The 25,593-nt window shown below is 41.6% G+C and overlaps 1 protein-coding gene across 1 annotated transcript; it reads right to left on the bottom strand.

Annotated features, from left to right (window-relative positions):
* Positions 1 to 204: 204 nt before the first annotated feature.
* On the bottom strand, positions 205 to 23,012 carry LOC308110067 (arf-GAP with dual PH domain-containing protein 1). Its single transcript, XM_080464121.1, has 11 exons — positions 22,526 to 23,012; positions 20,114 to 20,244; positions 19,511 to 19,602; positions 14,071 to 14,153; positions 13,873 to 13,985; positions 9,475 to 9,621; positions 8,150 to 8,233; positions 7,987 to 8,049; positions 4,755 to 4,826; positions 2,032 to 2,263; positions 205 to 1,270 (listed from the first exon to the last, which is right to left on the bottom strand). Exons 1-11 carry the CDS (start codon positions 22,611 to 22,613, stop codon positions 1,242 to 1,244), a joined length of 1,134 nt encoding a protein of 377 aa, XP_080320247.1. The 5' UTR covers positions 22,614 to 23,012; the 3' UTR covers positions 205 to 1,241.
* Between the last annotated feature and the right edge of the window lie 2,581 nt (positions 23,013 to 25,593).

Genomic DNA, 25,593 nt, shown 5'->3' with positions numbered 1-25,593 from the left:
AACAACTACATTAGACATGACTTACTGACTAAAGGACATCCCCTTCTGATAACGCCATAAAACTTTAAAATTTTAAAGAGAAGCCAAGTCAGAATGTGATATGACAAAATTGGAGAGAGAACAGTTCACTTTCCGGATCACAATAAGAGAATATAATCTCCATCAATAAGGTCAAATCAAATGATCAAGAGAAGGAGCCACTGACAGGAATTGGCAGAATATATTTATTCATGGTTATTAACAATTTCCTATTCTATGTCAGTCTGCAATGATCAAGAATAGGAATGCCTTGAAGATGCACAAATTAATACAAAACACTACCTACCTTTCTAGCCCCCAAAAAAAAGAAAGAAAAAGAAGATGAAGAAAAACTAGATCTCTAAAAACTTTAACGGTCTGTGATTAACTTATCCTACATCCTGCCACATGGAGGTGCTGTCACACCATCCAAGAGCCTGCAGGCTTGAAGTGTTTCCAGCTTTTCTATCCAGTCTGTAGTTCTATTTTTCCCAGTGCTTCGTGGCAGGATTCCTCAGAAATAAAAACATTTCTATTAGACCAAGGGTGTCAAACACATTTTGTTCAGGGGCCACAGACATCTCGAACGGGCTGGAATGGTAAAATAGTACCATAATAATTCTAAACTTTTCTTTGTCGTGGCGCAGGGTAAACGGGATGAAAATGTCTGTATTTGTGCAAAAGCCAAACAATTAATACCAAAAATCACTACGATTTCAACATGAAGCCAATTTTAACTTCTCGTGCAAAGTACAGTGAAATATCCACGTCTTTACAAACTCACCCTGACGACGTGGCTTTTACGGCAAGTTTCCTCGTAGAATTGAGATCATATCATTGAAGAAAAAAAAAAAAAAAAAAAAAGCCTGCTTTTATCATTTTGAATTTGACAGTTGTTTTAGGTCCTATTCAACATTGTCACCAAATAAATGACACCTTAGAGTATTATCCAGACAATAAGATACACAAAGGAAAAACTTTTTGTTCTGAATGTGTTGTGCCTATACAGCACACAATATCAATTCCACATCTGTCACCATACAAAAATAGATTGTGACATAACAGTATTGCCGAGTAACAATCACCGTTGAAATGGTTCTCCTCTGTGCATTGTACAGTTCCAGTGTGACCGTAGTAGTGATGGTGTTCAGGTTTCTGGTGGCAGAGTTGGGTGGTATGTCAGACTCGAAGTGAGGAAATGGTCCCGCAGGCTGTCGATCCCATCAAGGCCTGTGCTTGAACAAGGCCTCCACTTTAAAACAAAAGAGAGAGATAAATTACTTTCACTTCTACACACATAGGAGTCAAGTCATCTAGACCCTGCTTACTCGGCATTTTCAAGTGAAAATGGAAACCTCTCATTGTGTTTCGGGTGTCCGTTCACACAACAATGCACACGTGCACCACGGCCGTAGTAAATAGTTTGTCTGCACAAAAAGCCTTCGAGTTCGTCATCGGAACTCAACTCCTTTAAAAAGAAACAAAAAACGTGGGTTTTTTTTCAAAATTGCTATGACTCTTTGGAAACAGGGCAGAATTCCCTCCCTAGTCACTTTACCTGAAATGATCAGGAATTCATAACATTTTCTCTGTTCATGATCTTAATTCCTTTACAAACTTTACTCAAAACCCTGGCTGTAATCCACAGTTACATCTAAACTTTGACTCTACCATTGGTGCTCGAGGTAGATCGCCTGTGGAGCCAAATTTGTTCTTCAAGCCATAACGTTTAGAGTTTCTAACAGAAGAAAGTTTTTGGGCTTCAGACTTTCTTTTTGGTTTGGGAAAAGACAAGAAACAATCCCTACTTGGGTTTTACGGACCAGAACCAGTTTTGCATTGGTGGAAATTTAATAAGAATCAAGTTCATGCCTCAGGGAGAGCTCTCATAAATTCCCACTATGCGATGGAATATTACCCTCGGCGTTTGGTTCAGTGCTTCCCTCGAAAACACGGATCCAAAGAGATGCTGTGACATATTAAATATCTCATTCAAAAGTTCTAAATTCTTACTCGTGAACTCCTGAGGGGACATCTGAGCGCTCATGACATCGTTGAAGTGTTTCAGCCAGTCCTGCTGGTCGCTCTCCGACTCGCAGGTGAACAGGAAGCAGCGCTCGGGCGTTTGTATGGTGATGCCGTACAGCCAGGCGCCGTTGCAGTGGGTGCCAGCGGGCAAACCGGGCGAGGCATTGTAGCCGTGGTCGCGGTTGCCCAAGAAAACTTCACCTTTTGCAAAGGCGTCCTTCAAACATCGAGGAAATGAAGGACAGATGTCAGCTCTTCTTTTGGAGATTAAAAAAAAAAAAAATCTATAGTATCAAAGTTCAAATTTCCCATTCCTATAGTCATACTTTATTTTACTTTACTGAGATGTAAGTAAACTGACAGATTACAGTGGGTACAGTAGGTTATATTAATGATGTCTCAGACAAAAAAACAAAAACAAAACATAAAAAAAAGACGAAAGTTATAATTTCGGCCTCGTTCACGCAAGATTTTCAAATTTACATCTCGGGTTTTAAACTTGAGTTGAAACCGAGACGAGCTTACTACAAACACTGTGTCGCTGTTGGCTTGTGAGTCACCCATCAACCAAGCTGTCGTCTGCTCATTCCATTGTGGCTTTGAGCTGGCCAGACCTCTTCCTGTCAGAGTTTCAGTTTGAGAGTCTTTTGATTGTGAAACTGTACTCATTGACACCTTCACTTTCTTTGAACTTTTCCCAGAGAAAAGACTGACATTTTCTAGAGTAATGATAGTCTGTGTCTGCTGTTGCCACCCCCCCCCCTCACCCCACCCCCCCAATTGTACAGCAACACACAACTTTCTGCAGCACAATACTGATCAACTGATTCTCACGAGGATGTGGTGCCATAGTGTGCTGCTACACTTCTTTTATGTCGGCTGTAAGTAATCCAGACATGTTGCAGCACCTGTAGGATTTAGTAGTACCAACTTTCATGGCTTGATCCACCAACAGCTTCAAATTGCATAAAAACGTTTATTAAATTTCAGTTTTGCGTAACCTCTGGCAGTTCACCATTTACCTTTGTACTATTTCAAGCTATTGTTTGGACTTTACCAACTTGAACTGCAAAAGAATTACTGTAAAAACCACTGTGTCTTATCATTTCTGACCCGTAGTGCATGGAAGCATTAGATGTGTTCAATTTTTATCAGTGTTAGACAAAAAGCAGTAACTCCCAAAATGGCTGCTCCATACAACACTTGTATGTTGGTTTGCAGAGCAACAAAGAGAAGACCGGGGCAATCGAGGATCACGATAGTGGACGGGTTATAGTCTACGCCATCAGGTCAATGACCTCAGCACAGTGGTGTAGTTCTTTAACACAGTGATTGTTCTTCCTGTTCCTGCGTTGGTTTCTGAGCTTCCCTCTCAAAACAAAGACATGCCAGTTTGATTGGTGCCACCAGGTTGGCCACGGGTGTTGAATGTGTGCATGGATCTTTGTGTGTCTTTGTGTGCCATCACCTGATGGACTGGGAGGCCCCGTTTACATGACAACATGTTTACACAACAAAAAACAAAATGCATACTTTTGCGGTTTTGTTTTAGAAAGGTTTTGCAGGTTTACTTCTTCCTACCCCTTTCCAGACATGTTGAACTGGATTTATGTGCTAAATGTGCATATGTAAATGGTTTTACTTCTATAGCACTTTTCAACTGCTTGAGCGGTCCCAAGGCACTTTACATCCTTAATCACATTCACACATTCACACACACATTCACACACAATTGAGGCAGCTGCCATGCAAAGTGTTTAATCCATCCATTGGGAGCAATATGGGGATCGGTGTCTTGCTCAAGGACACTTTGACATGTAGACAGATGGAGAAGTGGAATCGAACCAACCAGGTCACAGCCGCTGAGATGTATATACGCAAGTAAATGTGTTTAAATAGATTGGCACATACTTGGATATAGATTAGAGATTTTATGATTATGTATTTTCATGACAGAGACAGACAGACAGACAGACAGACAGACCCCTTTCGTGAACCTGCAGAATCTAGTTCTTATCCCACAGCTTTGAGAAGCTTCCTCTACACACTCCCAATCCACACTGTACATCAACACTTCCTCTCCCTGTCATCCTCCTCACACTCTCGGGGAAAGGTTGGACATTTCACCCACTCAGCACCTTTGATTACTGCATTTATCATTGCATTTTTACACCGGCAGAAACAATGAGCTAATCTGATGTGTGTTTATCCCAGAATTAGGGAATCCGTCTCCTCATTGTTCCAGCCTCTGGCAACGCCTACATGATAACCATTTCAGGAAAAAGGAAGAATCATTTTCTGGCAGGAAGCTCTCAACAGCTGAGAGAAGATGAAATAAAGGTGGCACACAGGGTTGGCAATTCTACTTTACTCTAAGGAAACAAATTCTGTGAGGTCATGGCAATATATGCCAGATGTGTAATTAAGTTAAACGGGGAATGAAAGTACCATATATTTCTTCTGCCTTCTGAGTCACGACTTCATGTTCCCGACATCGCCTGCTTAATCTAATTCACTTGATGAAAACAGACCCTCCCCCACTCTGTGTGGTGCTCATTTAGTTCTGTTTAGAACAGAAGAATCCCATCAAGGCACTTTCCAAGCCTCCATTTGGTAATGTGCGGTAAAGACATTCAACACAGAAAATACAGGCCCGAAACATTAAAGACTCTCTGATGTGTGCAGACGTGCGTAAAAAGACGCCCTACCAACGGGTCTTTGAAGTACATGAGTCGTCTGTGGTCCAGGGTGAACCAGCGCTTCTTGAAACCTTCCGTTTGCTGCGGGGAGAGAAGGAAACACAGTCAGAGGTGTGGCGAGTGAGACACAGAGAGAGCGAGTAACTGTACAGTGAAACACACTGCGCCATTGTGCCTGTGCGAAACGTGGTGACTCATGTTGTTTTTCTGAGGTTACCGATGTGCGTCAGAAATTCTCACATCAATTTACTGATAGCTCATCCGAGACGGTCAAATGTAAGAGGGGCCCATCGTACCTTCCTTACTTATGATCCGTGAGATCACAATGGAGGTACATTAAATCTGATCCGACGCTAAAGAAAATAGGGGACGTCACTGCCATGTATTGGTGGTGACGCCTTCCAAAGTGCTCTTGACAATAGCGACTTGTTCATACCCTTATGGTAAAAAAAGTTTCATTTTATATAGACATGTCTTGTATTACAATTTCTTTCACCAAGTATACTCCGCAACACCAAGAAGAGAAACTTTAAAGTTGAAATTTAAAGGTCATCATTTCGAGAAAATAGGCTGTATGTAGCTTCTGAACTAAAATGAGTTTGACACCACTGCTATAGATTGCCGCTTCCAAACTATTGAAAGATTTTCACTTTATCTCGTGTGTCACTAAGAATATTCGTCTTCGTTTTCTGTCAGTACACAACGCTGTCACATTATTTTCTACTTGGGAGTCCCTTTTAAATGTTTATTGCTTCATTTTTTATAACACAGGCATATCATTTGGAAACTTGTCACAGTGAAAAGTTTCCAACAGCACGGCATTTCAAAACCGGCCGCTACAGCAGCTATCCAAGAAAGTGACACGGTGCCTTCAGAGAATTTACTGTAGTTGCACAAGCAGCTTGAGCTCCTCGCTGAGTCAAATAATGAGGACGCTCAGGTCCCCGACTGCTGCCAAATCGTCCTCGTAAAAGTGTCTGATACTCTCATTATGCCATAAGACGGAACGACTGACTGTTGCTTTCTCATTTTGCCAGTTCGCCCCTTCCACAAATATGTCTCACTTGTATGTAAAGGAAATGAATTACGACGCCCATTTAGCGGACGAGTCCTTCAAGAAAGGTTGTGAGATCTCCCATCTCTCAGCCTGACAGACAGATTAAACCAGCAACCCGTGTGTGTCTGAATGCGGAACCTGTGAGGGTTCCCGTATACGTAAGCTGATACTAAAGTACCAGTGTGCCTTTGAATGACTCTGTCTTTGTGTCTTTGCCTTTGAAACTTGAGAATCGGAAATATTTCAGCCACACAAACAAGATGAACAAGAACAAAGTCTCTTCTTTCATACTTCACAAAAACCTCAAGTCGGGATGCACAGATACTAGTATCACGCATCGGGTCCGATACTGCAGGTGGCACTCATTGACTACACCGCACAAAAAAAAGAGTAAATTCCATTGGTAAATTCATAAAACTGACAGTTGGGCTTATAGGGAGGCAAGCAGGTCGAATAGGAACTGTCAATCTGTGAGATGGTGGGAGCACAAAGCATGGTTAGTCTGATTTGTCAGCCTTTATATGAATAATCAATGTTTTCAAGGTACAAATGTTGCATTATGAAACAGAAAACTTTCTGTTTTCTAATGTAACAGCTGTTGAAAGCCACACGCTATAAAACATTAAGAAAAAAAACCTTCTCATACTAAGACTTTAGACTTCTATGATTTTAATCTACATCAAACACATACATGAAATCCAAGTAAAAAAAAAAAAAAAGTGTGTTTTGACTAAATCATTTACAGTTTAACCCACCATTTATTTCTTTTTATCAGAATTTCTAATTGGGGAAAAAGCATCCCCCTGACACCAATCAATGGCTCACACTTAATGCCTGAATAGTATTCATTCATTCATTCATTCATTCATCTTCTCCCTCTTATCGTTTCCGGGTCGCGGGGGTTGCTGAATAGTATTTTTTACTTCTTTAAAATGAAGCAAATTGCATCTCCTGTGGCAAAATATACCTTCTATTCTATGTATATCACAGGTGATGAAGGAACAGCACAAAGAGAAAAACATCAGGTATATCAGGGATGTCAAACATAAGGCCCGTGGGTCAAAACTGGCCCACAAGAGGCCCCAATCCTTCCTGCAAAACCATCAAGCAAATTCAAACGGAAAAGCAAACAGAAAACATTAAATTTCTTAAAGGAGTCATCACCTGGTATTCTCACATATCCAGTTTCTCTTAAATTGTCTTTAAATAAATTCTTAGAATTTATTAGGAAAAAAAAATATATAATATAGAACCCTTCATACCGCAACTTTCTTTTGCAAGAGAACATGCAAAATTGTTGGGCGGATGGTAGGTGCATGTTGATTGGCCACAGGAACTGTCTATCATTATTAGCATAGCATAGTGGTCCTTTGCTCACATGAAAAATAATGCTGTAAACTGTAATGCGCCAGGCTGCAGGGGCTCTCACCCGGCATTTCTCAGCCACAGGGGTCTGGGTGGATCCCCTGCGTCCCGGAGTGCTGTGAGAGGTTTGGTCAGTAGTGGCTGTCATGTAAAGGAAATTACATCCGCTTTGAATGGGATACTTTGTTGCTTTGATCTTTTCCAGTTTTTTGTGATTTATTCAAAAACAGTTAAAGATATAAAATAACAGAGAACATAGGACACATCTCACGAGCGAGCCGCACGTTTTGATATTTGAACTGTTCAGATCGGTTGAAGATTGCAGGAGTTATAGCGTGGCATTAAAGAAGTCAGAATAATAATGAAGATTTGAATCACAATATGTGAATGCCTTGTGATCCACGCCGCAGAGCAATGCACCCCGGAGATGTCAAAAGAAATACAGGGGCCATTTGTAAATCCGATGGGGTTCAAAGTTTAGACTAGTCACGTTAGCGGTTAGCCACGGCTACATGGTATGCTGAAGCAAAGCTTCCATTTGATGACCAACAGTGCATAGTGCTATAATGCAACAGATATATATATATATAAGTTTTTTGAACATTTGACAGAATTTTGCACCAGAGGGTTCCATTAAAATTGGCTTCATGTTGAAATTGTAGTCATTTCCTTTAATTTTTGTAAAATTAGACATTTTCATCAGGCCACAACAGATAAAAACTTTAAAGTTTAAATTCAAAGGCTCTTATGGCACTTTTTTTTACCAGTTCGGCAACAACTGGTATGTAGCTTCTGAACCAAAACGTGTTCGACACCTACCCTTGGTCCTGTCTTTTCCATGTATCCTTCCTTGAGAAAATTCCTGGTAAGTTTGGGTACCAGCTGAAAACAACGAGCAATAAAACGAGGTCACCGTTCGATATCTGAGAAGCATCTATTTGGAAAGAATATATAGAAATACTGCGTGTGTGTGGGTGTTTACCTCGGCATCGGTTGCCCCAGGAAAGGCGACCTTCAGATAGTGAAGCTGAACCGCTCGGATTGAATTAAGCCAGTCTACGATCTCCTGAGGAGAAAAAAATAAATAAAAAAAGGTTGTTTCTTCACATTTTGGTGACTTCTAGTCATTTAGACAGGATTTTATGTACACTGTTGCACAGCAGTCACAGTCACAAATATTAAGGCAGATGGAGAGATATTTCAAAGGTGTCACTGATAGTTTTGTAGACAAATAGTTACACAAATAGCTCGATTGACTGAATAGTCAGAAATGACATTGATAGTGAGAAACTTACACGTACACAGCAACAACACAACTACTACACACACAGATATCTCCTTAGAGAGATAATTAGCTCAACCGCTGACAATCACGTGAAAATACAGTGAAACTTGTAATGTCTAGTGACAAGGTCAATAGATAGCCCGATAGATAAATAATAATAAATAATTAAAAACTTTGATAGCCTGATAGATTATTTCATGATAGATTCAATCCAATTTTAAAAGTGCATTGATAATCCCAACGAGAGCGTGAAAGATCAATAGCTACATAAATAGACACCTACACAGATGTCAATCTCAACAGCTTTAATGAAAAACAGATAGCTAGAAAGATGTTGCGAAAGTTATTTGTGACGGGTAAAACTGCATTCCATATTGAACACAGCATTTATTCATGATTAGCAGTTTCATTTTCTATTTTCTGCCTGCAGTTCTCAGCACAATTGTTAATAAAAAAAAAGAATGTCTTGGTAATTCTCCAGCATTTACCCTCATCGATATGCTTTTCACAAACAATCCAGTTTTTTTCCTTCTTGTGATCCAAAGTTTTTAAGAAAGAAAAGTCAGATATTTCTTTTAGAAAAGCGACCTCCCCAATGAGATACTACTCTATGACTGTGACTCATTTTCTCCCAACAGACTCCCAAGTCTCAGAAGTCAGAACGGCACAAATAAATCCTTCCCCCTGATGGCAACACTGAACTGCTTCATATATTTCAGCATGTTTACAAGTGACACAGAGTGATGGATGTTGTGCATCAATGTCATCTGCTAATGGATTCCAGCGGCAGGCACAGATGGTTTTGCAAAGGTTTTCAGTTTCGCTGTGTTCGTATCAGTGGCAGTATTTGATGGGGACGGCACCTAAAGGTATTTAAATCCATTACCTGTGAAGAAGAAGGTGACCAGTCCTATAAAAACGACCTGAGTGTCTGAACTATATCTCTCAGTCCCACACAGCACCGGTTCAAACGGCAAAGAATTAATCTTGCAAACACAGATAAACCTGACAGAGGCGCAGACCTTGCCGCTGTCGTGATAGACGAAGATGTTCCGGGTGCTGTAGTCTTTGAGGTAGGTCATCTGCAGGCCGTTGGGGTTTCCTATCTTCTCCGGCTGGAAAGTTGCATTGATGGTGTCCACCTTGATCACGGCTTTGGGTTCCTTAGCCTGAAAGAAAATGGGTGAGGAAAAGGAAAAGATGGTCACGTGAAATGTCTTCATCTATTTATTCCCCACTCAGGCAGAGGTGGAGAAATACATGCAAGAATGGGAAAATTCACTGCAAAGAAAACCACAGTATTTTAGCACTTGTATATTTTTGTTATACTAACGAGCCTTTGCGGGTCGATTATATTGACAAAACATTGTCACAAGATTAGCATTAACGATATAGGTCTGTTGTCAAGACGAGCTAGTGCAGCAGAGCGCAGTCTGATTGGTCAACTATGTTGACATATCGCAAATATATCCCCATTGGGAGATCAACCCTCGCAATATACATATCAAGCAGCCTGATTAAAAATAGCAATGCATTAGGGATCAATCGTTATTTGAAATCCTCAAGTATTTGTGAGCTGCATTAGTGGAATGCTTAGTCTGAGTTCACGTCAAGAAAACCGGAGTCCAGTTATTTTTGTTAGAAATGGGTGGTTCAGAAAGCAAAAAGCCATTATCAGTCAATGATGATGCCATAATAATAAAACAAACCACTACTTTAAATCCGTTCTTTATTGCACCATAGACCTGCTTAATGCTGAACCATATATCATTTCTATGTATTTATGCTTAAGGATGGTGCAAACACTCAAACAATTCGAAAAATCTCAACAAGAGAAATCAACCAATTTGGAAATTAGGATGAGCATTGTTATTAGACAATAAGAAATGCTTTTAGGAGAGACAATAAAGCATCTACAGGAAATCTTGTTTTAAGCCCCGAGTAAAAATGTATAATATCTGCATTTTTGTTGCACATGTACATGATGTTTTGAATACAATGTCTATTTACATGGAAATGGCAGAAATGCTGAAAATGGTGTAGTTAGCATGTTGGGCCACTAGTGGGGGCTCTTGGTTGTGTTTGTAATGAAACCACACACACACACACACACGAACAGATAAACAATACGCTTTAAACATTAACAATGGCGAGTACATGGACATTCGCGTGGACAGGCGGCAATGTTGTGGACCGTGCTGCACATGTGCAGCAGCAGTGTTTCAGTGTCCACAAAGATGGAGTTGGAGCATTTTCAAAAATTTTCAGTGACTCTGAGCACTGTTGTCATGTAGGCACACCCCCAAAATGCAATGGAAGTTTTTGGTTTTAACGTGAAAGCTGGACCTGAGAGTCCTTCATGTATGTTTGGGCCTCTGCACTATGTTCACTGGGTCGTGTGGACCAACATCAGCAATGACTTGAGGTTATCTGAAATTCATTTCACCAAGTTCTTTTGGTTTGTTTGTGTTTCTGAACTTCCTCCCTCCGTGCGAAGGTTTTCTAACCTGCATAGAAGCAGGTCTTGTTAAATGCTAGTGTGTTGGGAATTGTTGTTGGAGATGAAATACCTGACATTCAGTCTGTAGTCATATGATCAATAATAACTGATGATTTACAATTTCTTGATCATCCTTTCATCATTTGTCTTTTAACATTAGATAACATTGGGATATTGATTTCCTTTGTGATCCACAAGGAAACCCACGATGTCCCAGGAGAATATGGCCTCGGATTCATGCCAATCTGGAGGCCGCCATTGTTGTTATCGTTTTAATTTCACCTTTTCAGAACAATTTATTACAACCGCGACAACAGCAGGAACAGTAGCAGCATTTCTGTCATCTACACCGAGATGAAGCCCCGGCAATTGCAAAAAGTTGCGTTTTCCCCAGTTCACATGGAGATGGAGTCAGAGTGCTTTCAAAAACTGCTCCAAGGAGCAGTTTTCGTTGCGTTTTCAGTGGCTCCGAACACCGTTGCTGTGTAAATGGCCACTCAAAACACAACAAAAGTTTTGTGTTTGCAACTGAAAATGTGTAAACAAGGCCTTTAAGTCGGGGTCTCTGACACTCACAGCTCAAGTAATATACTGTACCCTAGGGATGTCCCGATCACACTTTTTTGCCCCCGATACTGATCCGATTTTTCAGAATTGAGTATCGGCGGATACCGATACTTTTCCGATCCGATACTTACATTGCTATTGCAAATATACTCAATAGTCTATTTTTGGAGCAACTAAGATGTCTGAGTTTTACAATAATGTCCAGCTAAACAAAGCTTCTGCCAATAGTGCTTTTAGCTTCACTTATTGAATCAAAATTCTTCTCAGAATGACTTAAACATAAATGCTCTTAGGCTCCAATGTAACTTCTTGGTGTATTAAATTTCAGTTTACCTTAAAGCAGTATGAGAGGTTTGACCTGAATTGTCACAAAACATTTACATTTCAATGTGAATTATAAACACTTAATTCCACTTCAAAGTGGTAAAACCTGTTTGACAAAAGTAGTCTGATCATAGTTCTCTCAAAAACTTAATTAGAATACGATATTTTTCCTCCCTGGTATTCTCCCCAAAAAAACCGTCCGTCCACACCTCACTATGAACACGGCTCAACACGAGGCTTCAGGGCATGTAGTACACATGCCAGGCCTTTAGAGGCGCTGTGACTCACCAAACACAACAAAAAAGCAGAAGAAGACAGACCACATAGAAATTTAGAAGTAGACTTCGGCACATAAACACATAAACCACTATCTATAACTCTAGTTTTATAGGTCTATGGCCCCGGTCCGCCTGCGTCTAGCTTCTGCAGCTCGACCGGAGCTTGTAGGCCGTGATTGTTGTGGTTATTAGGTGACGATGCGGACCGCGTTTTTAATTTTTTCGTTTGTTTTTAATAGATCGGCGGGGTGATCGGCTGGATTTGCCGATTCCCGATCACTCACAAATCACCAATATCGGCCCCGATCCGATATCTACCGATCTAATCCCTAATATACACTTTTCTCTCGGGAACTTTAAAGTCAATAAGTATTTCTCTCGGTGATCACTTCTTGAAGAGTCACGGCAATAAAATGTAATTTTAATAAAACAGCAATCGATTCTTCAGCTACTGCAGCTTCCAGCCACAGAAAATCCAGCCCAGTATCCATGAAAAGAAGATCTGGGGCTTCTATCTGCACATCAGTGATAGCTATCGTTTCTGAGAAGTGACACTAATCCCAGCGAACCGCCACGCTTTGATCCGGCCTGACTTGAATTGGAATGGGCCACTATGGGAGCTGAGTACACGTCGTTGTGTTGCTTCTTTTTCTCAATTTTAATGGAAAAACACTCACAGACTTGGCAATTTGCAAGAGATTTCACGTCTGATTATAATTTACTCGTGTCTGTCAATGTTAAAGCCGACTCCGGAGAATGCCACGAACTGACACGGTTTATTTTTTTTTCACTTTTATCACAGCCCGGACTGCAGCGGCATGCTGGTTGGATTCTGTTTCTGCCCGTTTGCTGGCAGAATCACTCGGGAGAATACAAAGCAGAAAGAGAAACATTCACCTGTGAGGGGGAAACGCATCGAAAATGCATATTTCACAAAGCAGAGTGACAAGAGTTTTTCTTTAAATATGTTATTCCCAGTTTCCCTGTGCGGGTTTTACTGTGACTAACAACGCATTCCCAGCGCTTCCAGGCCTAATTGGTTTGGGTGGTGTGGCTCCGAGTGAATCCGCCGAACAGACTGCTGGTTAAGCTTGTCTGAGCACGCTCGAGCGCCGCACGGGGAGCAAGCATTTCCTCCGCTGTCTCTTGGCAGGTACATTGATTACAAAGCTCAGCTTCTGTGTACATGTAGAAAGTCTGCAGCGCACTTTGCGCTTCGATTAAAACCTTGTTTACAGAACATTGTTCACGAGTGAAAACAGCCGAATTTGCGTTGCGTTGCATTTCCACAACAACGGTGCTTGGAGCCACTGAAAATGCCACTTTTCAAAAACCTGTCAACTCTTCTTGGTGATGGAGGGGGGGAAATGCAAATTTTCGAAAACACCCCGTGGAGACAGGGGAAAATGCAACTTTTTGAAAACGCTACGTAGAAATGGGGAAAACACAACTTTTGTGAAAATGCTCTGATTTCTCAATTTCCATGGAAACGGGAGAAAAAAGCAACTTTTCAAAAATGCTCCGACTCCATCTCCGTGGAAAAGGGGAAAAGGAACTTTTTCGAAAACGCTAAAACGCCATCTCCATGTAAACGGGGTAAAAATGCAGCTCTTCTGCAAAGCTGTTACTGCGCATGTGCAACACTGATGTAGTAAATAGTTCATCTGAAAGTAGATGGTCAATAGCAAGAATGGCGGCGTCCTGAGGGTCATGTCACTTAAGGGTGAAAAGTCCAATTAAAAGACGCTCACGTCATATTTGGTGAAATACTTCAGGGTCCCCTCCCTCTCCGAGAGGACGAAGCGCCTGCTCAGGAACTGCCCGTTGTCCCGCCCCCTCTTCAGCAACATGCCGTCTCGAGTTCCTGCAGGACAGGGGAGAAGTGTGAGTTCGCCTTTAACACACGTGTGTGTGTGTGCGCGTGTGTGTGTGTGTGTGTGCTCGCTCACCTTCCTCATATGAGAAGCTCTTCCCGGGATCGGAGAACTCCTTCCTCTCGTACTTTGCTCTGATCCACTGCTCTCGCAAAACCCTGAACACACACAGGTTGTCGAAATGTCAACAGAGCCGTGGGGGTAAGACGCTAAAAGTGTTGTTGACTTTGAAAGAGGCTGGGCCGTGCGTGCAGCGAAAGGTGATCAGTTAGGATGGAATTAGAGCAGGAAACAGCTCTGCTGAAGCGGCCTGGCAGCGATTTCCTTCATTCCAATATTCAAAATTCTGCCCTTTTGAATGAGCAGAGGATGAATACATGCAGGCGTATCGCAGTTCAGTCGGTCTTTTACAATATGTAGATCGTGCTTGTTAATAATTTGCCATTTATTATGCCGCCTCAAAGGATATCGATGGCTGCTGTCACTTATGACTCATGGCAAAGCCTCGTTTTTAATTACTCCTCTCTATAACGTTGTATTGTCCTGGTTTGAAGAATCCTCAACATGTTGAATTGTAATGTGAAAAACAACAGTTAGGTAGTTTTACAGCTTTAAGTCATCCTGTTTGTGGACTAAAGGTCGGTTTCCACAGCACCATTTCAAGTGAGAACGCATTCTGTGTTCGTGTTGACACAGAAACCTTTTGAAAACAATGTCCACTTAGACAGAAACGGGACAAATGCTGTTATCAGCCATATTTGCCAACACACAGACGAAACTATGCTTTTGATAAATGTTAGATAGACCTTAGACAGGTACAAGGTTTCTCAGACGTTTGTCAGATTAAATCTGGCTAACGTTAAACAAATTACACAAACTGCACTCTAAACTTATTACGCTTCTGTTTCAAATAGTGTAAAACTAATAAATCTACAAGTTAGTTGGACAGAATTTTAAATAACAGTTTAGGCATTTATTTCGCTTTACTTTTTTCATTCATCTTATTTTTAAGCTATATTATCATTTCAACAAACTACTTTCACTTTCATCATTGCATTTGTGTGTTGAATTCTGTTTTTGAATATAATTTTCCCCTTTTCCTTTGTGATATTATTCTCTTATCGTAACTCGCATGCGTTTCAAATTGTTTTATCATGTGTTTGCTGTCAGTTTGACCGTTTGACGTTTCAATCCTTTATCTTTCCTTCTCTTTCACTTGTGTTCACTGTTTAATCCACTTCACATTGCTTGCAGGTTTCATTATCAAGCTTTTTAAATCCCTTATCCCCAATTAAGGTCGACGTCTTTCGCAACTCTGTAAGGTCTGCCATGTCGACTGGCAAAACAAGACACAAATGAGGAGCTGGTAGAAAAAGAGACAGACAGTATGAATATGTCTCTTGAAATTAAGAATCACAGGCTGCGACGGCTTCATCATTTTTTAAGGATGCTGTATGACCGAATCCCAAAAGTTGCCACGAAATGGAGGGAAAGAACAGGAAGGAGGAAAAGAGGCCAGACACCACCTGGTTAAGGACTGAAGAAAGGCTAATAAGCATTTAAGATTTGATCAATTTGTTTTTGTTCTGTATTTATTACAACAGGAGTGCAAGAGGCATGCCAGTTCCTCAACAAACGCATCGAAAAAAGGTCCTACTTCATTTCATGCGCAACCCGAGACGGCTCCCTCCTCACAGAATAGTTCTTTCCTTACATTCCTTGCGTTCTTGCGTGGAAGCAACCCGGCGCATTACCACCGACTGAGACACAAGAAGTGCGTGTGAACAAGCAGCACTTCTCTTCTAGTCTTACATTCAAACTCTGCTGCTCTCCTTTTAAAATAATAATTTCATATTTGACACAAACTTAAAATTTGAACAGATTGAATAAAGTTTAAAAAAAAACAACTCAACAGTTAAATTGTGGGGGAAAAAAAGCATCATATCTAATAATTGTTGCATCATCAATTTTCAACCTTCAGAGCTTTCAGGACGAGCTCTCTGTGCAATAAAGGCTTTTCAAACACAAGCAGTGCTTTGAGGGAGAGAAGACAGGACTCACTAGGATAACGAAACAGCTGTGTGTTCAGAAGACTGAAAGAGGTCCGCAATCACTCACTTTGCTTCCAGACAATCTGATGTAGTTTGCTCTGTGATCCACCAGAGGGCAGTCTAATAATTCACCAACACTCCCTGATGCCCCACTGACTGACCACTGAACCAAGTTAATTCTAACGAGCAGACAATCCCGACAGCTGAGAAGCAGCGTGGGGAGGAATTGAGGACTCGACACCGTAGAGGGTCAGAGGCTCAGGTCAAGCTCATCAGCTTCTGTTTTTTTGTTTCAGAAAAGTGGCGCATTTACACTGCGACATTTTAAAAACAATGTCCGTTTATATGGAAATGGCAGAAATGTGGAAAACGATGTCATTTTCCTATAGGGCCAGTAGTGGGAGCTGTTTTAATGTAATAAAACCACCTATATATATATGCAGGCAAGTGAAGCACATTTAAACTGTCTTTCTTTATTATTTTTGCTCCACTCAGTATCCGTTTGTTTTCCACTGTGGGTCTTTGAGTATGACCCTTGACCCCAACAACTCCCCAGGGAACCGCACTGTGTCAGCCCACTGCTGCCAGCATGTAAGGTTAACTTTAAATACAGGAAGTAATTTCCCCAGGGAGACTGTTCTTTTTCTTTTTTTTTTATCCATCATATCACTTCAGTAGTGACTAAAACAATAAACACAAATTAAAAACACTCACACAACAACCTTCATCGAATTATTCAAGAGTAAATCAGTCCCTGATTAAACTACAGATATGACGCAACAGAATGCAGAGCAATGAACACTCGACCCAACAGAAATCACTCCGGAGCCAGAACTCAAAAGCTCAAAGCCCAGGCTTGACATCCCCTCCGTGATCTGTGGAATGAGTCAAACTCCTCACAGACACGCCCTCCATGACTTGACCAAGCTTGAGCAGAATCTGCCAGGTGGCGGAGCAGAAAAAGAAACACATGTGAAGTCCTGCCAAAGGCGTGACGGGGACTGAAGGGGCGTGCGCTTCACGGCGGAGCCTTGGGAAGAGGTGAGCACAAGAAGCGTTCAGCCTGCCCACCTTGGAGGTATTGCACAACCTCCAATCCAAAGCTAAATTCTCGAGGATGAGCGAGAAGTCAGGTGAAAATGATTGGGCTGCACTTCCAGTGAATGAATCATTAAATAACTGCAGTGATCGTTTTAGTTTTCAGACTGGGCCTGTATTGAGGCGTACACGACAGCGGGGAAACTCCTTCTATTCTCTAAAAGTGAACAACCAAATTCCGAGGTGGCTCGTCCAATCAGAGGCTGTATACATTGCGACTTGATCGTTAATGCGACATAAACACACACGTCATGTCTATCGCAGAAGACTGACTGAATTGCAATAATTGACGTTTCCTTCCATGGAAAATCTGAATTATAGAATATTTGATATGAAAGAAAAGTGATTAAATCTATCCAAGGCACATAGAAATATCTTTGATGGATTGCCCGTCTATGTGAAAAGTACTTTAGTTCAGGGGCCACATACAGCCCAATTTCTTCTTGAGTGGGTCAGACTGGTAAACTATTGCCATAAATATGGGGCAATTATTGAAACAGTTATATGTCAATACATACGGAGAGTTGTCGGTCTGTATCTCAAGCTGTGTGTCCAAAGGGAGGTTTAGTAATGTGCAAAAGAATTTGTCAATGGGAACCTGTAATGAGGTTTACAAGAGTATCAAAACCCTGTATTAAAATGTATTCAAATGAAATAAGATTTGTAGTGGTTGAAAAGTCCATGTATTCGGCTACAACTGCTGAAAAATACAGACAAATCACCAGTTACAAGTCGAGCGGCTTCACAATTGTCTTTTTCCACCCGACTTGCTCACAGGCCCTGCTGCCCTGAACCTCAGCACTTACGCTGTCTGCAAGTCATCAGGTGGCTCCTAAACACAATAACATTTAAAGTAAAACTTTAAAGTGTTTCTTTGTTGTGGTGCCGAGTAAACGGGATGAAAATGTCAAGATTTTCGCAAAACCAAACAATTTATACCGGACATGACCATTACGTCAACATAAAACATAATACATGATACTTTAATTGGTTTTAAAAAGTCTGTTTTCTTTGTAATTCTGTACAATTTGCTTGGTGGTTGGTGGAACCGAATTGAAGCCTCTTGCAGGCCGTTTTGACCCACGAGCCTTATGTTTGTGCTTAAAGATTTCCTTTTACAAATAACCAATAAATATTGTTTAGCTAAATCACGCTACTCTTTTTTTAATTGAATGCACTTAATGTGAAATTTTGTCACTGGTTTTCAAGTGAAACTCGAAAGCGTTCACTGCGATATGGGTGTTTGTTTTACAACGCTGCTCGGAACCAATGAAAACGCACGTTTTTGAAGATGGCGCCGAACGTGTCACTTTGTGGAAATGCTCTGACATGTCGACGTGAACACAAAAGGAAAATGCAACTTTTCGAAAATGCTACAACTCCATCTCCATGGAAACGACAGAAAACCCAAATTTCCTGAAACACTGACTCCGTCTCCATGAAAACGGGGGAACATGTTTTTTCTTTTTTTTTTAAATGCTTCCACTCCAGCTCTATGAAAATGGGGAACTCTTTTCCGAAACGCTGCTGCTGTGCATGCGCACCATGGTAATATCAAATATTTCTTCCACGCACGAGTGTGTAGATAGACAACTGTGTCTCTCATTGTCAATGTTTAGAGCGTATCGTTCTCTGTGCGCATGTGTGTGATTTCATTATAAAAACCACCAACAGCACCCTCTAGTGACCTGGCATGTTGACTACATCGTTTTCAGCATTTCTTCTGTTTCTGTCTGTGTGAAAAGAAACGGTTTTCAAAACATTACACAGTAAACGCAAAAACGTTTCTGAAACAAAAACGATCATTTTCACTTGAAAGGTCATCGTGTAAACGGGACCTAAGAATCTGCTTCGCTGAAGTGCAGAGTGCATGGAAACACACTTTCAGTCAGTCTTTCGTGAAATTCATATTAGGCATGTTGATAAATTTACCATATATCGTGCAGCCTTCGTCAAAAAGCACTCCCCAGCAACTTCCCTCAGTCTGCCTGACCGCACAACAGACAGGCAAACGATGCAAAAATGACTTCCCCGAAAAAAAACACGAGCACTTGTGTGATACATCACACTGTTTAATACGACATACAAGTGTAATCTCCGGCCCATCTTGAATTCCTGCACCATTACGATGATTTCAAATGATGGTTACAGGAAAGGATAATGATTCAGAATGCTCGTATTTTGGATTTGCAGAGTCTGATATTCAACCCGACTTCAATGCTGCATTGCTAAAGCTTGAATTATGTTAAATATCTGAATCAGTTTACATTTCAGGAAACAGCAATGCATGCATAAACAGGTAGACTTTGTGAAATATCGGAGTGAATACATTAAAACTGAGCATGTAAGAAGATATGATTACTCACTGGCAGTCTTTGTGGGTTGGTTTGTAGTAGTAGACTGGAACAGCAGCCTCGTATTTACTCTTCATCAGCTCGTTTCCGTTATCAGCCATGAACTAATGAAACACACGAACATTACACAGTGGTTCAGTGCAGGACAGCAGTACAGTGGAATTTCTTCATCCGGAGCAGAATAAAGATCATAAATACAACAAATATTTAAAGATGAAGATGAGCAAATAACCCATATCATGTATCATCTGATTTCCATGTCTCCTAAAGTGGGAGGGTAAAGTACCATTTTTAAGCCTTTGACCAGGAAGGATTTCTTAATTTAAAATTTCCCTCCACTCAAATACTGTTTACAGGGTTTTATTATTCTTCTGTCGACAGTTAAAATGTCCCACTAAAAGGACTATTTCTTCACGAATGTCGCACAAAAGTTTCTTCCACTCCATCTCCGTACAAATGCTGAAACTAAACCTAAACTCGGGGGTGTGGCGCATCGTTTTGAAAACGCTCCGTCTCCATGGAAACGGGGGGAAAGTAACTGTCTCTTCCCCTCACTTGAAAGGGAAGGACGTTAAATGTCAGAAGAAGGTGTTGGCGCTGGTACCGACTTCTCACCTGGACCTCGTGGTCCTCCCAGCGGGACAGGCTCAGGGACTTGACCTTGCTGACATTGGGGATGTTACGGTGGATCCCAGAACAGGCCAGACAGATGAAGACCCCCAAGGTGCAGGAACCCCAGTCGGGATCTGCAGAGGGAATGGGTCGAGAGATTAAGCGAGTGACAAAGCAGTGGGGGAAGACTACGATGTATACATAAAGACAATTCCACATCTTCAAGATCAACACGTTCAAGACTGCACCTGCGTGGGAACAACAACGCCGTACTTTGGATAACGGCACCTCAAAGTAGTTACCCGAGAGAGAAAAAGCAATTAACCCCAATCAATATAAGCCTTATGCGCAAAGCTCCGGGATCACCGTCACAAATCTTTCCATGTTCATTTATCCGTCTCCTTCCTCCTCCAGTACAAAAAAAAAAAAAACGTTGTCTTAGCTTTCACCACACCGGTCTTATCTTCCTGGTAACCTTCTAAACAGCATCTCAGGAAGACACATCATGTTTATGTGTGCAGGAGACATTCTGGTTTATCACTTTCCCAAAACCGTAAAAGGCGGACTGTGCTGTGCCCGGCTGGTTGGAGCTTACGCCCAAATTTATTGCCGGCATTAGAGAGAGGATGACAATGCAATGATTTAGACATGCCAGTGGGCACACAAAGTCACTCCTGTGAGTGCCCAACAATGACAAACTTTAACAGAAAGACAGCAACGCCCGGCGTCTTTCGCTAGGGACTGTAAACAAAGCAGTGATCTTCTCTTTGTTCGACACCTGGTCCTGATTCGATCAACTAAAATGCGCACGAGGACTTGAACAACAAGGAAATCAACATTGCAGTGACAACAATCTCTACTACGCTTAGTTTACTATGTTTGGTTACAGATAGGTCTTTTGGAAGAGAAAAAGCTTGTAATAACAATCAAATTGAGGAAACAGTTGAATACTGGTCATCCGAGGATAACGGTGGTTCCCTGAATAAACACATTTGTAGAGGGAGTTGTAATGAACTCAGTAGGTGTTGCGTCGTTGCACCCGTTTTCCCCATAATAAATAGTTTCCTCATTGCCAGCATCTATTTATTCATTAGGTTTTTATACCGATTTTAAAGTACTGGGAATTGTTGAGTTACATATAAATGTAATGTTATGAGTTTTAAAAGTAACGAATTAGAGTGAGGGAATTTTCAGGGAGCTCGTAAAGTTTTGTTCTCCATAAGAACTCGCGGACCCGTTACCTTTAGCATTAGCGTTACCTGACGCCATTTTGAAAACGATGTGCGTTTACATGTATATGGCAAAAATGAGCGGGTGCCGTTGTTGAATTTTGAAGTTGAATTGTTATCATGGAGACTGTCAACCATAAAACTACCAGGTCCCAGGAGAATATGAACTGGGAGAGATGACACTCCGGAAGCCGCCATTGTTGTTACCGTGAACCCACTTGCACAGTTGCAAAACAGCTAATTAGCACGGCAGTGGTGTACATGCTTTGTGGCAGTGTTTCAGTAAAGACCCACAAGGAAAATTTCCCCCCGTTTTCACTGAGAAGACGTATCTTTTTTGAAAAGTTGCGTTTTCCACCGTGTCCGTGGAGACAGAGTCATACCACGATCAAAAAGTTCCTCCTCCCCTGCTTTCACTGAGACGAAGTGATAGAGCGTTTTCAAAAAACAGTGTTGTCCCGTTTCCATGGAGATGGGAGCATTTATAAAAAAAGATGTTTTCTGACCATTTTTACGGACATGGAGTCCCCTCCCTGTCTGTTTATGTCACATGTTTTGTTGTCTAATCCTGTTAATACCCAGATTATAGAGAATCTTCCACACGTTAATTAATTACATTCCACTATTTTTCTACTTTAACACCACTTTTACAGTATTTCACTGCTACAATAAAAAAAAAAGTACTGCTTTAATCAAGACGTGCAGGGAGCTCGAGACAGGGTACTTCTGGATGTGAGGCAACAGTGCTTACCACTACACCAACAAAATTAATCAAACTTATAACATCTTAATTTCTCAGCGTGCGAGACACCTTTTTCCCCTGAGATGTTCCCAGGTTTTCCAGGCATGTCAACAGGACCTCCAGTCTGCTCAGTAGCATGAAGATATGCACAAGTCAGGACCTGCTCAGCTATGAGGTTTTCTTCTCCAGGTAGCCTTCTGATCACACTCCTGCAGAGCTTCACCTGAACTGGAAACTCCAGGGAAACTCTCCTCACCGAGAATCATTAATCGACAAACATTTCCAAAGTGTCCTCAAGGATAACAAGGGACACGTGTTGAACGATCAACCAGGAAGGTGTGGTTTAATGGCCATGTCAGCTCCAGTAATCTACACCCGGCAATAACAGAAACACAAACGAGTCCTACAAAGTCTGACTTTCTCCTCCACTGAAGCTGAACCTACCCGGCGCGCCGCAGTCTGCGCACGCGTCATTTCCAGGCTTGTGCAGGATCTCTCGGAGCGCGCGCGTCGATCTCTCGTTTGCGGACATGTCGGCGTGCAGGTCGCGTGTTCCTCCGCTTCTCAGACAGAAACAAGGAGAGATACAGAGGGGAAGAAACCTTTCGTGGGTGGGGGCTCCGCGTAAAAAAAAAAAACAAAAAAAAAAACAAGGTGTGTCTCCCGGGGCTCCGCAGCTCCAACTTGCGGGCAAGTCCGCACAGGTACGCGCTCTCAGTAGCCCAAAAGAACAAACAAATAAACAAGAAAAAAAAAAAAACAGAATCAAGACCTTTTTAGAAAGTTTTCCCAACAACAGTCCATCCGGGTTTGTCCTTTGTGCGACCAGAAAGTGTGTGAAGAGGCTTCTGTTCGTCCACTGCCTGATCACTGCGGTGCTGGTGCCGACCTGCGTTACGCAGCGCAGGGACTGACAACCCCCACAGCACAGCACAGCGCAGCGCAGGAGGAAGTGGAGTCCACAGGTTGTTCCAACTTGCTTTTCCGCATAATTGGAGGCGAGATCGACGTGCGAGAAGTTATGGAGCCTGCAGGCCAGCATGAGAATAACATAGTCTTGCTTTTAATGCGTATGGAATAGCGTAGAATACTTTATTAGTCCCAGAGTAGAACATGATAAATAGCATGAGCGTCAATAGATTTTTTTTTTTATGTGTTTAAACACTATGGTTTTGACATATTTTGAACAAATGAACAATTGAAAATTCTTTAATAATCCCAGAAGTAAATTCTTTACAGCATAAATAAATAGATAAATCTGTCTGTCTGGCATTATTAAATTTCACAGTTTGAATTATTTATGTCAAATGTTGGTTGTATTCAGATTTTGTGAGACGCCCTCATGCAAAGAACTATGCACTCCAACAGCCTTCATAGTGGTCTGTTGGTATACCTGTATTTTAATTGATGTGATTTTAAGTAGCTTTTTTTTTTTTTTTTTATCAAATCCTTATTTTTACAAACATTTTGAAATGTCATCTTTTAAAAATCAATGTTCACCAGCGTTTTTTCTGTGTCACACACAAGATTAAAAACAATAAAACTCAGATGATAAAGAAATATATTTCCATGTCATTTGCATGATTTCTCACATGTCATTTATGAGTTCGGTTTCGTTAACTTCATTAAAAGTCACTGCTACTCTAGAAGGTGTATTATATCAACTAAATTCTGTTAAACTGTGGTTAAGTGCTGCGAGAGGTGACCTGCGGTCACTCATTTGAAAGGAGCAAAAGTTCACAATAGCAGAATATATTTTGAACACAAGTTAACAAAATAGTACAAGAAATAATAAATATAAAAGTCATTCTTGTTGTTGAAAAAATCAATGTCATTATGTAAAACAAAGTCAGCTAAATATGTTGTAAAGCTATTTTTAGTATTTGTACTTGTGTCACTTTATGCTTTGAATATTCGGAAATTCATCTGTAGATAGTTTCTCTTCTTCACCTGGGAGTGGAGGCTACGTTGTAAATCATGAAAAAGCAAATACTAGATTAGTTTATCTGACGGCTATAACAATTATTGACTAACAGATCCTGTTACACTCCTGATAATAACCACGTTTGTGTCCACTATACGATCAACAGATGGGTAAAGAGCATTTGGAATGTAGAGAGCAACAGCAAACAGCCATGATTATGTGTATAAAGTACATTTATTTTGTCAGTGAAATACTCGTTTTAGAGTAGCTTTGGATTAAGTCATTGATGGAGCAACATTACTCACTTTAAAGTGACTGCTTTCTTTTTCTAAACTTGACTTAAATACCAATTTCTTCAGAAGTCTAGTGTGTAACCCATCCATCCTCCTCTTCTTGCCTCCAGAGGTGAATTCATCTTCTTTTAGCCTAATTCAGGGTGTCACACATCAGGCCCTTGAGCCACTTCCTGTTTTCACCCAGTATGTGGCCTGCAAGACCAGGGGGAACAGAACAATTGACCTGTTGTATGTAACTGTTAAAGGTGCATACAGTGCCTCCCCACTGCCTGTACTGGGTAAAGCAGAGCACAATCTCATTACGCTACAGCCTCACCACATTCCAAGAGGGAGGAGTTTACCCACATCCAAACGCTCATTCAGGAAGTGGTCTCGGGAGGCAGAGCTGGCTGACAGTCTGCTTTGAAACAACAGGCTGGGATGTACTGCAGGACTGCATGCACTTGGAGGTGGCTGTTAACTGCACAATGGACTACTTCAACTTCTGCATGGACACTGGTTCCAGTACAGGTTCCATCTTTAAAGGCCTCTAAAGATGATGTTCAGCAGGCACTCAAGCTTGTACAGAAAGAGCTCGGGGCGGCGAAGGAGCAATACAATTAGAAGCTGGGGCAGAGGTGACAGAATAACAGCATGAAAGATGTCGGATGGAATGAAAACGATCACTGGATGCAGGTCAAGGAGGGGAGGAGAGAGCAAACCTGCTGAACAACTTCTTTTACAGGTTTGACCTGACTCACCCAGTCACTCTCACATCTAAAGACTGGAACGCCCACCCCCACCTCTGCCAACACCTGCGCAGAGCGGAACGCTCCCCCATCCAAGATCACAGCAGCCCAGGTGTGCAGCTAGCAGAGGAGGCTACGTCTCAGCAAGGCAGCAGGTCCAGATGGAGTATCCCCGTGACTGCTGAAGGCCTGTGCAACCGAGCTCAGAGACCCTGTACAGCGCATCTTCAACCTGAGCCTGGAGTAGGGGAGCATCCCTCAGCTGTGGAACACCTCCTGCATCATCCCAGTCTCGAAGAACCACCACCTGAAGAACTTAATGACTGCAGACCGGTTACCCTGATGTCACATGTGATGAAGACCATGGAGCGGCTGCTGCTACACTATCTGAGACCACAGGCACATCTTGCCCTCGACCCTCTGCAGTTTGCCTATAGGAGAAAGTGTGGGTGGAGGATGCCACAGCATGTAGACTCTACATGCTGCATTGTTCCGTCTTCCACCTCAACATGGGCAGTGGTGCTGTGAGAATCACATCTTTGGACTTCTTCAGCGCCTTTAACA

Source organism: Lipophrys pholis (assembly GCF_963383615.2).
Source record: "Lipophrys pholis genome assembly, chromosome: 5".
Classification (NCBI taxonomy): Eukaryota; Metazoa; Chordata; class Actinopteri; order Blenniiformes; family Blenniidae; genus Lipophrys; species Lipophrys pholis.
The sequence above is the reverse complement of the archived record's forward strand: the minus strand, read 5'-3'. Positions and strand labels throughout refer to the sequence as shown.

Excerpts from the sequence above, each read along its gene's own strand:
- LOC308110067 (XM_080464121.1), bottom strand. The coding sequence starts at position 22,613 with ATGTCCGCAAACGAGAGATCGACGCGCGCGCTCCGAGAGATCCTGCAC. Across the intron at positions 20,245-22,525 it reads CGCAGACTGCGGCGCGCCGG|ATCCCGACTGGGGTTCCTGC; the intron begins GTAGGTTCAGCT and ends TTCCCTCTGCAG. Across the intron at positions 19,603-20,113 it reads GGGAGGACCACGAGGTCCAG|TTCATGGCTGATAACGGAAA; the intron begins GTGAGAAGTCGG and ends GTGTTTCATTAG.